Below are 16,427 nucleotides of genomic sequence, written 5' to 3'. Positions count from 1 at the left end.
AATAAAATGAGATGCGAATGCAAGAAAAAAACAACTTATCACAGAGCAAGGCGCAATTCACCCCTCAGCTGCAAGACACCTGCAAAGCCTCGTTTGGCTACAGGAATACTCAGTACCAAAGGGCCTGTATAGGCCGGGGAAATTAACTAGCATGTATTGTTTAGAAGCTGCAGAAAAGATAATAGACTGTGACTTCTGAAATATCTACAGTTCACCTTGGGCTTTCCCTAAAGTATAAACTTTCCTCAGCTTGAACCTGGTGAAGGATGTGAAGAAAGCACAGTAATCCAGTGGGATATTAGTTGAGAAGGCTCATTCTCTCTAATTAACGGGGAAAAAAGAAAGCACGACTTTGGATCAGCTTTGTGCGAGGGAATCTGCATGGGGGAAAGTTTTAAAGTAAGGACAAGACACTTTACTTAGTTAAAATTCAATGCTTTATTAACCTTACCCCCAGTTCAAGCTCAAGCCCTGTGCTGGGACATTAGGACCTATGGCTTATGTTTATACTTGTGTTAAGATATCTCATATTTCCAGGGTTCTCCAGTTATAGAATTCTCCTGGTGGCCTTGCCTCTCCATCCCGAGCACCTCTGCTCCTGCCCCAAGATCTCCCTGTGATTCCTGAAGCACAAGCCTGAGAACCTCTGGTCACACCGCTCCTTCTGCTGAGGTATTTTCTCCCTCTCTCTCTGCAATGCCACACATCACTCAGGATGGACCTCACTGCCTTGTTTTTCATAACCTTCCCACATTCCCTAGTTTCTGAGTCCTTTGGGCTCCCTTGGCAGTGATCACATTCTACTGTATTTTATAGTCAGCTGTACATACTTCTGATTTTCCACTTTAAGTTCCTTGAGAGTCTGGACCATGACTTGTATATTTTTGTGTCCCTCACAGACTAGCCAATAACAACATTTACAGAGGGTTCTAAAATACATAGCACTCACATACCCTTTCTTCATTAGTGCCTCACAGCAAGGTAGTGATTGCTCTAGTTTGCAGAAGCGGAACCTGGGGTTCAGAAAGATGAAGCAAATTATCTTCAGTCCCAGAGCTATGAACTGGAAGTTTCTAGACTTGAAGTCAAGTCATTTGACTGTGTATTCTAATTTTTTCTTGCTTTGTTCTACTTCAATAAAAGACTGACACCAAATTAAAGGAACTACTGGCCTACATCTTAACAAAAGAAGAAAATACACTCTAAAAAACTACTTATATTTAGGTTCATGCTGGTGGAAGAGTGCATTGAGAAGAACCTTGGTTTATGATTTGGGATTTTCAGCTGCCCTGAACCTATCACTGAATTTGACTTTGGGTCAGTTAAAAGGGATATTTCCAGCCTCATTTTGCTTGGGGTTTGTGTGAGCTCCGATTACATGTGACCAGTCTCTGCTCTTTCCCATTCATCTTGTCATACAAGAGGCTTTCCTTTCCTGCATGGGAGGAACACTTGAATCTCATCAAAGTAAAATAGCAGGGGTTTTACTTAACACATATGGCAAACCAAATAGAGAGGGCAGGAGATCTCCAGGAATGAATCCAGAGAAGCTTCTAACAAAGAGAACAGTCAATTTGTATATGTAGGACTAGAGGAAAAATCATCAGCAACACTGGCCATATCAGCTGAGAAAGCACTTTGAAGGAGATAAGCTTCAGCCTCTTAGTGCCTTGTAGCAGAATGACACGCACATGGAACTTGGAAAGAGGCATGCATGGGGCTCCTCCTGGGTGCAGGCTGGGCAAAACCCCTCCCTCCAGGTGCTTTTTTTGTATGGAGTTTGTAAAGCTAGAGGAAACTTTGAGGTTATTCTTCTTAGAAACACATTTTAATCTCCTTTTATTGGAAACTACTCTCAGACAAAAATAAGAACACATCCTCTTTTGATGTTAAACTTCTGAATTCTCTAGGATGTAGGTTCTAAGAATGTTTATGTCTTTTATTTGCTAATATGAGTTTCTGTTGGGCTGATACCACATGAGTGATGGCACAGTCAATGAAATATTCTCTGCCAACAGTTGGAAACAAAACAATTTTGAATATTTGCCTCACAGCTCCCTTGCCTTAGGCTTAAATCCAGTAGATACCACATAGAAAATTTTTAGAAGTCCCAGTCACAAAGTTCCCAGGAAAATTTTGCCACATTTCAACACTATCAATAAATTCTCCCTATTATTTATACATGTTTGCATATAAATAGTATATACACATTTGGGGTACTGTAAGATAAACTTTACCCACTCCAGTATTCTTGCCTGGAGAATCCCAGGGACAGAGGAGCCTGGTGGGCTGCCATCTATGGGGTCACACAGAGTCGGACATGACTGAAGTGACTTAGCAGCAGAAGCAGCAGTAGCAAGATAAACTTTGAGACCACTGGCCACCCTAGCCTAGGGTTAGAAGAGGGTCTGTTGAGGAATGACAACCTTGCCTGTCACCTATTCTTGGAGGACCACCAATGAAATTCTGTCTGATGACTTCCAGGAAGGCTCAGCACTATTCATGATTAATAACAGGGCATCTGATGGGCACTGCTGACTCGTGTTCTTCTGCATTAGTGTTCCTTATAAGGTCTCCTGTTCTATCAACCATGCAAATGATCCTTTCTTCTGGGCTCTGCCCTCTGCCTGTGTGCTCAATTGTGAAGGCATGTCTGACTCTTTGTGACCCCATGGACTGTAGCCCACCAGGCTCGCCTGTCTATGGGATTCTCCCCAGTCAAGAATCCTGGAGTGGGTTGCCATTTCCTCCTCAGGGCTCTTTCCCCTATCCACCCACAAACCCTGGGCACCATGGCCCAAGTCACTGCAGCATTCTTGAGGCTCCACAGCTGTTTGCAGTTCCCTCCATGGCTGGAGCACAAAGTAGGCAGTCATTGTGCCCTCCTGTGTTACACTCTGCTAGCAGTGATCCAAAGCAACACTTCTTTGTGCCTGCAGCTTTATGGTGGTTTTATTGAAAACAATTATTTCAATTATTTCTTTGTAGGCCCCCCAAGAACTCCTCCCCAGGGGCCTAGATTGGGAACAAAAGCCAGTAACAAACATCATGCACACTCTTCCTCGCTTCCCCCTGCCCCCAACCCATTTGAAGTTTTGTCATGAGGCCCATTTTGCTTGCATCATTCCCTCTAACACAAGTTCCAAACATATTTCAGAATATGTTACAAAGTCATTTTTGGAGGGGTAATTTATTTGTTTTTTTATTGCTGCTGTAACAAATTACTATAAATTTAGAGGGTTAAAACAACACAAATGTATTGACTTATAGTTCCAGAGCTCAGAAGTGTGAAATGGGTCCACGGGGTTAGAATCAAGGTGCTGGCAGGAGGCTCTGGGGAAAATCAGTTTTGTTTTCTTCTCCAGCTTCTGGAGGCTGCCATCATTCTTTGGCTCATGGCCCTCTTCCACCTCCAAGCCAGCAATGGCTTGTCAAGTCTCTACCATCTTTCTGGTTCTTTCTCTTCTGCCTCGTTTCCACTTAAAAGGACTCACATGATTACATGGGGTCCCATGGAGAATCTGAAATAACCTCTCTATCTCAAGTTCAGCTGAATCCTTAATTCCATCTGCAAACTTAATTCCTCTTTTCCATGTAATATAACCTAGTCACAGGTTCTGGGAATTATGGGCATGAACACCTTGCAGTATTCTACTTACCACAAGTGTTTCTTTTTGAAAACATAGCTCAGTGGTAGCTACTTCTGAGGGCTGTGCAAGAAACATGGGAAGGATGGGTCACATGAATGAATGTAGGTCAGTGTGACTTGGGGCTTCTCCATAGACCTGCCCTTATCCCTGCAGCATATATCAACCACAGTTCAGCTACCCTAACTAGGGTGACCACTTTTTGTTCTTGTAAAACTTCACTGCTGTCATATATATGATCTCTTTCTTTCTTGAAATCTTCCATCCCTCAAACCCTCTGATTCCTAATCTATCAGCTGTTGTAGATGTGTCCTGATTTTGACTGGCCTTTTTCAAGGTCTCCAGACCCAAAATGATACTCTTATCTACATATTAGATGGCAAAATGTGGACAAATAAGGGGCTGCTTTGTTTACGTCTGAACAGTGTCTAACTGTTAGTCAGCATGTTTTATTGTGACCTGGAACTATCACATTAGTTATACCAATTGGTCCTTAACTTGACCCAGCATAGACCTTTCTCAAAAAGCAGGCATGGAACTTCCATACTTTTTGTCTCCATTGATTTAAAGGCTATGGACTTCCAGGCCACCAAGACTGACCTCAATTTACTCTCACCTCAGCAAAGGAAACTTCGTGGCGTAGGAGAACCAAAATGATGCTTATGAAATCATGACAGGTAAAAGGGTTAGAGATACAAATTAGTGGAATTCTTTCCCTCACACCCATCCTGCACTGGAGATCTAGGCAGGTTGTCAGTTTATTTTCGCCCCCAGGACCATTCTTGAATCAGTGATATTTTATGAGACATTGTGGTGCTGACATGTATAAGCTGTCCACTCTTTGCAAGGCATTTTCATGTTTGGTCAATGATGTGATGCTGACTGGCTTTCTCTGGTACCTTTCCTGAGATCTTTCATTCTGTTTCATTTCTGTACCTGTTTTGATTTTGGTGTGTGCGCACACACACATACACACACACACACACAACTCTAACATTAATTCCTGGGCTAGTCCTTTATAGCACATATTAAAACAAAACAAACTCCAACCATACAAAACACCAGCAAGTTTCCCCTGATTCTGAGATTCCAGCTCATTTTCTCTGAAAGTACATGATATTCAGAATAAGCATCTCTTGAGAATACCAGAAATCTTGCAAAAATCCCCATCTTGGCATAATTTTGTTCTGATTTGTATAGGAAATATGAGAACTTTAACTTAATTTGAGAAGGAAACGTAACCTATTTACAATAACCATACACCATAGATGAATACTCAGTTGTCATTCTCATGTGGTGCAAATGCATCTCCCAAGTTTGAATTTTGAGGATTTCTCATTTTGCAAATCCCTGGAGAAGGAGACTCTCAAGAGGAAAGTAAGGAAGAGCGAGAGGCAGCAAGTGGATTGTGTGCCCCACAGCTAATCTGAGCATCAGTGATACCCTAAGCAGGATCCTGCCACCACCTGTAATGAAGAACATGCTTATTTCTAATTTGTAGCATTTCTCCCCTTCCTGATTATACAAGATGGGTTCATTCATTATTAATCTGGTTTGTCAAACAGCACGGCCCTCCAAGTGTCAGGCTTCCTTGTTTTTAGCCAGTGAGTTTGTGTAGAAGCAGTGAAATTTCAGAATGTACAGATCAGCAAGCTCTTGTCTGCACCTGATTAAAGTTAGATAGACTAACTTAACAGCCTTAAAATAATTCTACATAAAGCAGCAGGAGACCTTTCTCTATTTGTCCTTATTATTGGAAAATAAATGGTCTAAAAATCTTTTTTTTTTTTCCAAACTGTACCTGATTTTAAAGGGAGTGGAGGAAAGAAAATGATTCTTCTTTGTCTACACTGAATATCTCAGGAATCAAAAAAAAAAAAAAAAAACAAAGGAGATATAACTCCAAACTTACTATTAAAAAGTCAGTATTTTAATACACTTACACATATATGCATACCCACATGAACATACACATACACACAATGATTCTTGCCTTGTGGAGCTTAGAGCAATGTTAACCAGATTGTGATATTGTGTTGTCAGTGAAAAGAGTGCTCTACTTACCAATGAAGGTTCATAGTGATATGATTCTTAGGCAAGGGACTTGAACAAGAGATCTGTTCATGGGTCATGTGGCTGGGCTCCAAGACTCAACTGAGAGTAGAAAAAAGTAATGCATTATGGGAAATAGACCCAGGTACTATGCATTCCCAAACAGTAATTATTATGTAAAAGACTGAGAAATAGATTCTAGCTGGTTTCCAAGTCATTTGAGTGAGCACTGAATTATTTTTCTTTTGTAACCACCTAGTTTTTGAGGAAGTGGGTAAATAAAAGGATTGGGTGATTAAGTCTTGAGCTAAATACAATGAATAGATTTCCATCTATGCCTGTTGAGAGGATTTTTTTTTTTTTAATAAAGGTGTCTCTTGACTTTTTCCTCTACTTATCATCAGAAATCTAGGGCTTTTGTAAACTGAAAGATCTCTGGACGGGTTCTTGCCACTGAGATAGAGATGCCTGCATACATGGCAGGAAAATCATTTACAATTATGACTTTTGGACTAGCAATATCCCCAGAGAGTGTTTTGGAAAACAGAAAACAACAGTGGTATGAGTCTGTTGAGGGATTATTTATATGGGCTCATCAGCCAGCAAAAATTAGTGGACACTAGATAGAGACTGAGCTGGCACTGGGACAAAGAGGGCAGATTGCAAACTGTTGGATATATGCAAGAAGTCTCATTTGCCTAAAGAGTGTAGTGGAAAAACCTTGCCACAAGCTGCCAAAAGTTCCATCCCCTGAATTCAAAGGAAATAATAATTTCTAGTTCTACACCAGTGGTTCTCAACAGCAGGAGGGAGAGCAATTTTGCCTTGTAGGGAACACTTGGCAATATCTGAGGACACTTTTGGTTGTCACAATTGGGAAAGAGAGCATTGCTATGAGCCGAGAAGGAAGGAGAAAGGTGTTGTGGAAGAGTTAGACAGTCTTTGCCATAACCTCATTGAGCATCAATTTTCTTATCTGTATGATGGACATCATAACAGATACCTTATTTAGTTGTTATAAATACTGAGACAAGATATGTAAAGTACCTTATCACAGTGCCTGGCACATAGTAATACCTCAGCAAATGATCAATATTATTTGCATTATTGTGTGACTCTTGGAAACGATATTTCATTATCAAGTCAAGGGAAAATGACTTGAGAAATTGAGGAAGGGGGTGCATTTCAAAATGAATTTCCAACAAACCCCAAGCAAAGGATGCTAGTGAAAAATTAAGTGAGGAGGGAAGTGAGTGTGGCAACAGTGGAAGCTCCTAACTGAATCCTATTCAGTAGAATTTTCACAAAACTTGGAAGGATATATTACCAAGGAAAGCTTTTTTGAAAGAATATAAAACTGAGAGGACATTCTTGACAACTAAAGCCTAGAATAACACTGTTCAATGGAAATGCAATGTGAATCCCATTTACAATTTAAAATTTTGTAGTAAGCACATTAAAAAATTCAAAAGAGAATGATTAACTTTAATAACATTTTATTTAACCCAACATGTCAAACATATGATCATTTCAACATGTTACTAATATAAAAAATTACTAACCAGATATTTGCATTCTTTTCTTCATCAAATTCTCAAAATTGAGGGTGTATTTTAGACTTACAGCATATCTCAGTTTGCACTTTCCATGTTTCAAGGGTTTAATAGCCAAATGTGGCTGGTGGCTACCTTATTGAACAGTAAATATATAGAAGATGATTGTAAAAATGTCAGAGATGACAAAAATAAGTCCTTAAACCATGTCCAGAGTGAGGAGTGTAAGAAAGAAAACACAAACCTCTGACATGGGAAGAAAATTTAATGTTAGTGTTCGTTAATTTTTTTTTTAACTTACATCCTCCCCTTTATGAAACTTATTACCCAGCAGGTATGATTAGATCTCACTTTAGTATAAGGTATTTGAAGGCAAAGTATGTAATAAACTATGAGGAGATCATTTTGAGTGCTAATAATGAATTAAAATATCTATAGGTGGACACGGAGAAGGCAATGGCACCCCACTCCAGTACTCTTGCCTGGAAAATCCCATATACAGAGGAGCCTGGTAGGCCGTGGTCCATGGGGTCGCTAAGAGTCGGACATGACTGAGTGACTTCACTTTCCCTTTTCACTTTCATGCACTGGAGAAGGAAATGGCAACCCACTCCAGTGTTTTTGCCTGGAGAATCCCAGGGACGGGGGAGCCTGGTGGGCTGCCGTCTACGGGGTCGCACAGAGTCGGACACGACTGAAGCGACTTAGCAGCAGCAGCAGAGTTGGACTAAATATGTTTTAGGGAACAGAGAGACTCTTGAGTAGGTTGGAGGAACTGTGAGTGGCAACAGGGCTACGAAGAGACTAAGAATAAAAAAATACATATGTCTTCTCAAAAGGAGGAGGACTTGTGGACTTGAGTGAAAACGTGTTCTACTTCTCTATTCTTGCCTGTGAGGGCCTCCCTGGTGCCTCAGCGGTAAAGAATCTGCCTGCCAATGCAGGAGATGCAGGTTTGATCCTTGGAGAAGGAAATGTCAACCCACTCCAGTATTTGTGCATGGAGAATCCTATGGACTGAGGAGCCTGGTGGGCTACAGTCCATGGGGTCACAAAGTGTCAGACATGACTTAGGAAAAAACAACAGCGATAACTTCCCTGTGAAAGCTAACCTCTGGCTCTTAGGTTTCTCAACTATGGACTCAGAGACTGAATCCCATGAATTCCATGGCCACTTTATGTTTTAATGTCTGAATCTGTAAGCTCATCCAGACTTGGAGTTTGAACGTCGAGAAAGGGAACAGATGATCACTCAGTTCAGTTCAGTTCAGTTCAGTCACTCAGTTGTGTCCGATTCTTTGCGACCCCATGAATCGCAGCACGCCAGGCCTCCCTGTCCATCACCAACTCCCAGAGTTCACTCAGACTCACGTCCATCGAGTCAGTGATGCCATCCAGCCATCTCATCCTCTGTTGTCCCCTTCTCCTCCTGCCCCAATCCCTCCCAGCATCAGTCTTTTCCAATGAGTCAACTCTTCGCATGAGGTGGCCAAAGTACTGGAGTTTCAGCTTCAGCATCATTCCCTCCAAAGAAATCCCAGGGCTGATCTCCTTTAGAATGGACTGGTTGGATCTCCTTGCAGTCCAAGGAAATCTCAAGAGTTGAAACATACTCATCTAGGGTCCAGCAATAGCTTATGAAAAACAAATAACAGTAGCCTAATCTCATTTTCTCTTATAAGAGAGCCTTTAGTCTCACTATGTCAGGGAGGCTAGGACCATAGCACATTTGGATTTTGGTGAGAGATTTGGAACTTATGTTTAATGAGTACCTACTATTTGTGTGGTATTGGTGATTTAGTTGCTAAGTCATGTCTGACTCTTGCAACAGGCTTCCAGGCTCCTCTGTCCATAGGATTTCCTAAGAAAGAATACTGGAGTGGGTTGCCATGTCCTTCTCCAGGGGATCTTCCTGACCCAGGAATTGAACCCAGGTCTCCTGCATTGCAGGCGGGTTTTTTTTTTTTTTTAAACAACTGAGACACCAGGGAAGCACACATATTATTTATTTAACATTAATTCAGCAGATGCTTATTGAGACTCTACTATGTTTAAGAAACTGAGGACATAACAGTAAAGAAGATGCTTCTTTAGAAACTAATTACACAAACTTGATTATGGAATTATGTATAAGTTATAAGAAAAGTATATTTGAGGAGTTACTTAACTTGGTCATGAGACATTGCAGGAGGCTTTCTCTAGGAAATGACATCTATATGGCCACCCAAATATGTTCAAGGAAGACATTGAGGTGTGAGACTAGGAAGAATATTTCAGGAAGAAGAAATAATATTTTTGAAGGGTCAAAAGTTAGAACAGAGCTAATATGTTGCAGAGTAGTGCTTCTCAAACCATATGTGCACATAAATGCATTAAAATGCAGATTCTGATTCTAAAAGTCTAGGTGGGATCTGAGATCCTGCATTTCTAATAAGCTCCCAGATAACGCTGATGCTGCCAGCCTGTGGACCTCACTTTGAACAGCACCAGTATCAAGTACACAAAGGGAGAGGTCAGAGAGATTGCTAAAGAGGTGAGCATAGGTTGGATCATGAAGGACTTTGTAAGTCATGTGAAATTTAAACAACATGCTACTGAAGAACCAATGGGCCAAAGAAGAAATAAAAAGAGAATTAAAAAATACTATGAGACAAGTGAAAATGGAAATACCCCCAGATTTATTGGTTGCGGCAAAAGGGTTCTAAAAGGAAAATTCATAGTGATAAGTGTCTACCTTATGAAATAAGAAAAGTCTCAAATAACCTCCAGAAACAAGAAAAAGAGGAATAAACACAGCCTAAAATTAGAGGAGAAATAAATAAAATAAAGACTAAAAAGACAATCGAAAAGACCAATGAAAGTAACAGATGATTCTTTGAAAAGATACACAAAGTTGAAAAACTTTTAGCTAGACTTACCAAGAAAAAAAGGAATTCAAATAAATGAAGTCAGGAATTAAAAAGGAGATATAATAAGTGATACCACAGAAATACAAAGGATCACAAGAGTCTACTATGAACAATTATATGCCAAAAAATTGAACGACCTAGAGGAAATTGATAAATTCTTAGAAACATACAACTGAATCATATTGAACCATGAAGAATAAAAAATCTGGACAGACTGATTACTAGTAAGAAGATTGAATCAGTAATGAAAAATCTCCCAACAAACAGAAGTCCAGGACCAGAAGGCTTTACTGGCAAATTTTACCAAACATTCAAATATAAGAATTAATTTAATTATTTCTTAAACTCTAAAAAAAAGAAGAGAAAAGGGGAGAACTCTTTAAGATTCACTTTATGAGGCCAGCATTATCCTGATATTAAAACCGGACAAGGATGCCACAACAAAAGTGAATTATAGACTAATATCCCTGATAAACACAGATGCAAAAATCCTCAATAAGACACTAGCAAACTGAATTCAACAATGCATTAAAAGCATCAAACATCACGATCAAATGGTATTTATTCCAGGGATGCAAGCCTAGTTCAAAGCTGCAAGTCAGTCAATGTGATATACCACATTAAAAAAAAATGGACACAAATAATATGATCCTCTCAATAGATGCAGAAAAAGCATTCAACAAAATTCAACATCTTTTTGTGATTAAGGAAAAATACCTCTCAACAAAGTGAGTATAGAGTGAATGTACCTCAGCATAATAAAGGCCACGTATGACAAGCACACAGGTAATGTTATACTCAATAGCAAAAATCTCAACTTTTCTTTTAAAAGTCAGAAACAAGACAAGGATTCTCATCTCACCACTATTATTCAAGATAGTATTGGAAGTCCTACCCAGAACAATCAGGCCAGAAGAAGAATTAAAAGGTATCCAAACTGGAAAGGAAGAAGTAAAACTGTCACTATTTGCAGATGACATGAGACTATATAAAGAAAGCCCTAATATCTCCATCAAAAAACTATTAGACTTATAGACAAATTCAGTAATGTTACAGACATTACTGAACACACAAAAAATCCTTTGCATTTCTATACATTAATAACAAACTATCAGAAAAAGAAATTAAGAAAACCATCTAATTTACAACTACATCAAAAAGAACAAACGTACCAAGGAATAGATGTAACTAAGAAGGTGAAAGACCTGCATACTCAAAACTTCAAGACTTTAAGGAAAGAAATTGTAGAAGACATGAATAAGTGGAAAGATATTCCACGCTCTTGAATTTAAGGAATTAATATTATTAAAATGAGCCTACAATACAAAGCAATCTACAATTTAAATTCAATCCTCATCAAAATTCTAATGACATTATTCACAGAAATGGAACAAATAATCCTAAAATTTGTTTAGAATCATAAAAGATTCCAGATGGCCAAAGCACTCTTGAGAAAGAATAACAAAGCTGGAAGCATCATACAATCTAATTTCAAATTCTATTACAAAACTATAATAATTAAAACAATAAAAACAGACACATAGATCAGTGGAACAAAATAGAGAGCCCAGAAACAAATCCGAAATATACAGTCAATAAATTTATGACAAAGCCAAGAATATACAATGAGGAAGGTATAGCTCATTCAGTAAATTGTGCTTGGAAACTGAATAATCACATACAAAGGAATGAAACTGGACCACTAGCTTATATCATACACAAAAATCAACTCAAAATGGATTAAAGACTTGAATATGAGACTAGAAACCATAAAATACTAGGAGAAAACATAGGTGGTAAGCTCCTTGGCATAAATCTTGGTGATGATTTTTTGAATCTGACACCAAAAGAAAAAGCAACAAGAGTAAAAATGAATAAGATTACATCAAACTATAAAGCTTCTGCACAGCAAAGAAAACTATCAACAAAATACAAAGAAATCTGCTTTGGGGATGGGTGGGAGAAAACATGTGCAAATTATATATCTGACAAGAGGTTAATATCCAAAATATATGAAGAACTCATACAACTAAACAGCAAAAAGACACAAAACAAGCAAAAGCAATCCAATTTAAAAATGGACAGAAGATCTGAATAGACATTTTCCCAAAGAAGACATATAAATAACTCGCAGATGTATGAAAAGATGTTCAATATCATTCGGCATCAGAAAGATGCAAGTCAAAACCACAATGAGATATCAACTCATACCTGTCAGAATGACTATTATCAAAAAGATAAGAAGTGTTGCCAGTGATGTGGAGAAAAGGAAACCCTTGTGCACTGCTAATGAGAATGTAAATTGGAGCAATAACTATGAAAAACAGTACAAAGTTTCCTCAAAAAATTAAAAATAGAACTACCATATTATCCAGCAATTCTACTCTGAGTATTTCTCTGAAGAAAATGAAAACATTAACATGAAAAGAGACATTTACTCTCATGTTCCTTGCAGCACTATTTATAATAGCCAAGATATGGAAACAGCCTAAGTGACCATTGGTGGATGAATGAGTAAAGAAAGTCAATGGAATATTATTCGGCAATGTAAAGAATGAACTTTCACTGTTTGTGACAACATGGATGAAACTTGGGAGCATTATACTAAGTGCAATGAGTCAGACAGACAAATACCATATGATCTTTTTCATATGTGGAATCAAAAAAAAACTCCAAGCTTATAGATACAGAGAAAAATGGGGTTTTGTCACAGAGATGAGGGTTGGGGAGTGGGTGAAGAAGGGCAAAAGGGATAAAAACAGACCTTCCAGATGGTTCTATGTGCAGCTGGGTTGCTTAGATTATTCTGAGTTGCCTTCCAACCCTGAGTGTTTGAAGTAACCTTTCATCATCCCCAGGTTCCTAATGTGTACATTTGTGCGGTCAAAAGCACCCCCTCGGCCTCTTGATAAGACGTTTCCTACTTTTCCAGTTTTCAGTTTCTAGTTTCTGGGGCATAGGTTCTTTTGTGATGCCACCTAGTGGATAGCCAACTGTGTGTATGAGATGGTGTGGTGGGTCTTACCAGAAAGGATTGTTAAATGGGAAAGTCATGTAGTTAACAACCACAAGACTCAGTGGCACAAAGGTCAACCAGCTTTTCCTTAATTGAAGAAAAAGCAAACAAGCATGTTCCTTATATAAACACCAATATTTAACATTTAACTCAACCCTCATGATTCATTAAGGAAAGGAAATTCAATAAAGTTGGGTAGATGTGACTACAGGAAAAACTACCTCCAATGAATCCAGCTGTTTTCAGAACTCTGAGTTTAAAAAAAAAAAAATCAATTTTTGAAATAAAATGCTAAATGTAGATGGTGACCATCATTATAAATATATTGTTTTTAATCCTAGAGTGACTATCTTTTGTATCTTAAACTACCGTGTTTCTTCAGTCCCATGGAATATTTATTAAAGAATCTCACTGTGTGAACTTTAAACTCTTGGGTCAGAAAATGAACGGGGATGGCAAAGATGCTAGCTATTCCTGATTCCCAAAAATAAAAATTGGTTTTTAGGAGACACATTTTGTGGGTCAGAATCCGTGGGAAATGAAGTAGGCACAATGAGTTGACAGCAGAGAGAAGGCAGAAAATAATAGAAAACAGACATAAGAACTGGAAAAGTATAGCCGTCTGGGACCATTTAGTGAAGGGGCAGACAGTTCTACACACCTTAACAGTCCCTAGGGCATCCTTGGGTCAAAGGTCATAGTCTATTTTATAAAACTTTCCATCCAAATAAGTTTTAAAAGATGCCACTTAATAGTGTTTGTAACTAAAAGGCATAAAAGGCACTTTGTGGAGAATGAGCAAGGGATGCTTGGGAGGAGAGAGACATTTAGGGATTTAACAGCCCTGAGGTTTTGAGAGGGATTGGAAACAAGAAGTAGTCAGCACTAATATTTACATTCTCTAATGTTACACAGCGCTAGGCACATTGTTTTCAACAATCAGCTGTGGGAAAATTATAAAGAAAATGAAAAGAATAATCACACACTAAAACGTGGCAAAGTTGCACTTTAACCTTCTCAATTGCTTATTGATACCTAAGCAGTAAGAGAGTGGCAGGCTTCCTGGCAGCTTTCAAGGCTTCCCCTTGGAATTAAGAGCAGCAGGTCCACTACTTCCTCTTCCAGCCAAGTCTTCATCCCGCTGAGCCAAATAAATACCACTGAGGTCATTTTCCTTTTCCCTCACTCTAATGCAATTAGGGACAAGAGGGTGTGAGCTTGGGAGATGAAGGCCGACAGCTGAAGTCTGAAGGACTCTGTCCAGACTGGAGCAGTGATGCTGGCCTACCAAAAAGCAGGTCAGAGACTTAACACAGAAATAGAAGCAATCCCCAAACTGATGGTTAATGAGTGACAGTAGATGGGACCGTGCCAATAATAGCCATCTACACTGTGAACTCAGGACTGTTTTAAATGATGCTTATTGGTTCCTCCATTATCTAGGTGGTCTTGTGCATGCCATGTCTTCCTAGGTAACCCTGCAAATTTTGTGAAGAACGTAACTGGGATCATTATAATCCACTGCAGTTAATTATTCCATTGCTTCCCCCAGCAGAAGCACGTCAGACTTAACAGAGTTCTTAGTTGCCCTTAAAAAGTACGTATGGTACTTTTAAAATTATAGTTCAGAAACTCAAAACTTTGAGAGAAAAATTGGAAGGGATCTTAAGGCCATGTGAACTGGATGCAGAAAAGAGCAGAGGGTGTAGTTTATGGTAGAATACTTCATGTCTTGTTTCCCATTTCTGGTTTCTTTCTGTTTAATTTGCAGGGGAACTTTGTTATAAAATGTGTCAGGATACTATGTGACTTAAGTATGATAGAATATTTCAGTGAATTTAAGGGTTCATTGCAAGACTGAAGGGTGAAATCTTTTCTTCTTTCTCTCTTCCTCTCTTCCCTTTTTCCTTCCTTCATTCTTTATACTCCCATCCCTCCTTTCCTCCCTCGTTCCTCTATTCTCCTTCAAATTTTTTTGTGTGTTTTGGTAAGCAATGTGTTCAATCTAGAAACAGAAATCTAGGTCTCTGATTGCATGTCTTGGTATGATATAATCAGACTTGAGTTTCATAGATGGTGTCTGTGTAAGAGGTTTAAGCTGAAAATTAGGCTAAGATGGTCAGACCATAATGTTGTGACAAGTGAGCTTTCTCATCTAATGCACTACAAAGAATCAGTCAAGATTTTGTATGCAATGCAAGTTATTATATTAGATTTAGGTTTTATGACTTTTATTTTTGAAGGAAATGGTATTATACCACTGATACGCTCATGGACATCAATACATGCTTTGTTCTCTTTTGCTTCCAGTTTACCATGGCACTCTATACATCCCTCATCCAAAAATTTTTATGGAATTGTTAACTATGGTAAAGTTAGAAAAATCTGCTGCAATTAGAGTTTGTTATCAATGATTTACTAAAAACTGTTATCCATTTTTTCCAATGTTGCAAAAAAAATTATTTATCAGGGCATCATTAACTGGTTAGATACAGTTCTTTGTTACAGAAAAGCAGCAAAGTTTAGAGTGAAAAGCATTGGTTTTGGACTCAGCTGGGCCAAGTTTTCAATTTTCTATGTGATCCTAGATGAACTGCTTATATTACCTGAGGTTCACTTTTTTGTTAATTATAAAGTTTGAACCACAGGGTCATTTAAAACTTTTTAAATTTTTATACATCCTTTAAAATGACTTTTCATTTACATTTATTACAAAACATTGGCTGTATTCTCCAGGTTGTACAATACGTCCTTGAGCCTATCTTCACGTAGTAGTTGGTGCCTCCCACTTCCCCACCCTTATGTAGCTCCTCCCCACTTCCCACTGATAACCACGAGTTCATTCTCTACATCTATGAGTCTGCTTCTTTTATGTTATTCACAAGTTTGTTGTATTTTTTTTAGACTCTATGTATGAGTTATTTCATATAATATTTATCTTTCTGTGACTTATTTTACTTAATATCCTCGAAGTCCATCTATATGATAAAATGTTGTTCTTCTTTATGGCTTAGCAGTATTCCATTATATATATACATATATATGCACATGCGTGTACACACGTTACATCTTCCTTATCCATTCACCCATCCATGGACACTTAGGTTGTTCCCATGTCTTGGCAATTTTAGATAATGCTGCTATTGGGGTGCATGTATCTTTTCAAATCAGTGTTTGTATTTTTTCAGATATATATACCACAGAGTCATTTTGAGGAATACATTAAATTATTTACATAAAGCACTTTGTT

The 16,427-nt window shown here is 38.5% G+C and overlaps 1 protein-coding gene across 14 annotated transcripts in view; it reads left to right on the top strand.

Annotated features, from left to right (window-relative positions):
* The window catches only part of LOC147379398 (uncharacterized), a 281,421-nt gene that overhangs the window by 142,440 nt on the left and 122,554 nt on the right, over positions 1-16,427 (top strand). For 5 of the 14 annotated variants that reach the window (XR_015160754.1, XR_015160725.1, XR_015160744.1 and 2 more), the window contains one exon: positions 538-672. The exons of 7 other annotated variants lie outside the window; for them this stretch is intronic. Coding sequence is in view for 1 of the 7 variants with exons in the window: in XM_086391965.1 (XP_086248091.1) it covers positions 14,454-14,475 (22 nt within the window). In the remaining 6 variants the exon portion in view is untranslated. Of the gene's footprint in view, positions 1-537; positions 673-14,376; positions 14,476-16,427 lie in introns of those variants that run through there. 2 more of the 14 variants (XR_015160757.1, XM_086391965.1) reach the window with 1 other exon arrangement.

Source organism: Bos grunniens, chromosome 1 (assembly GCF_055505025.1).
Source record: "Bos grunniens cultivar Pamir isolate PY7600 chromosome 1, Bosgru_T2T1.0, whole genome shotgun sequence".
NCBI lineage: Eukaryota > Metazoa > Chordata > Mammalia > Artiodactyla > Bovidae > Bos > Bos grunniens.
This window is presented reverse-complemented; position numbering and strand designations above follow the sequence as displayed.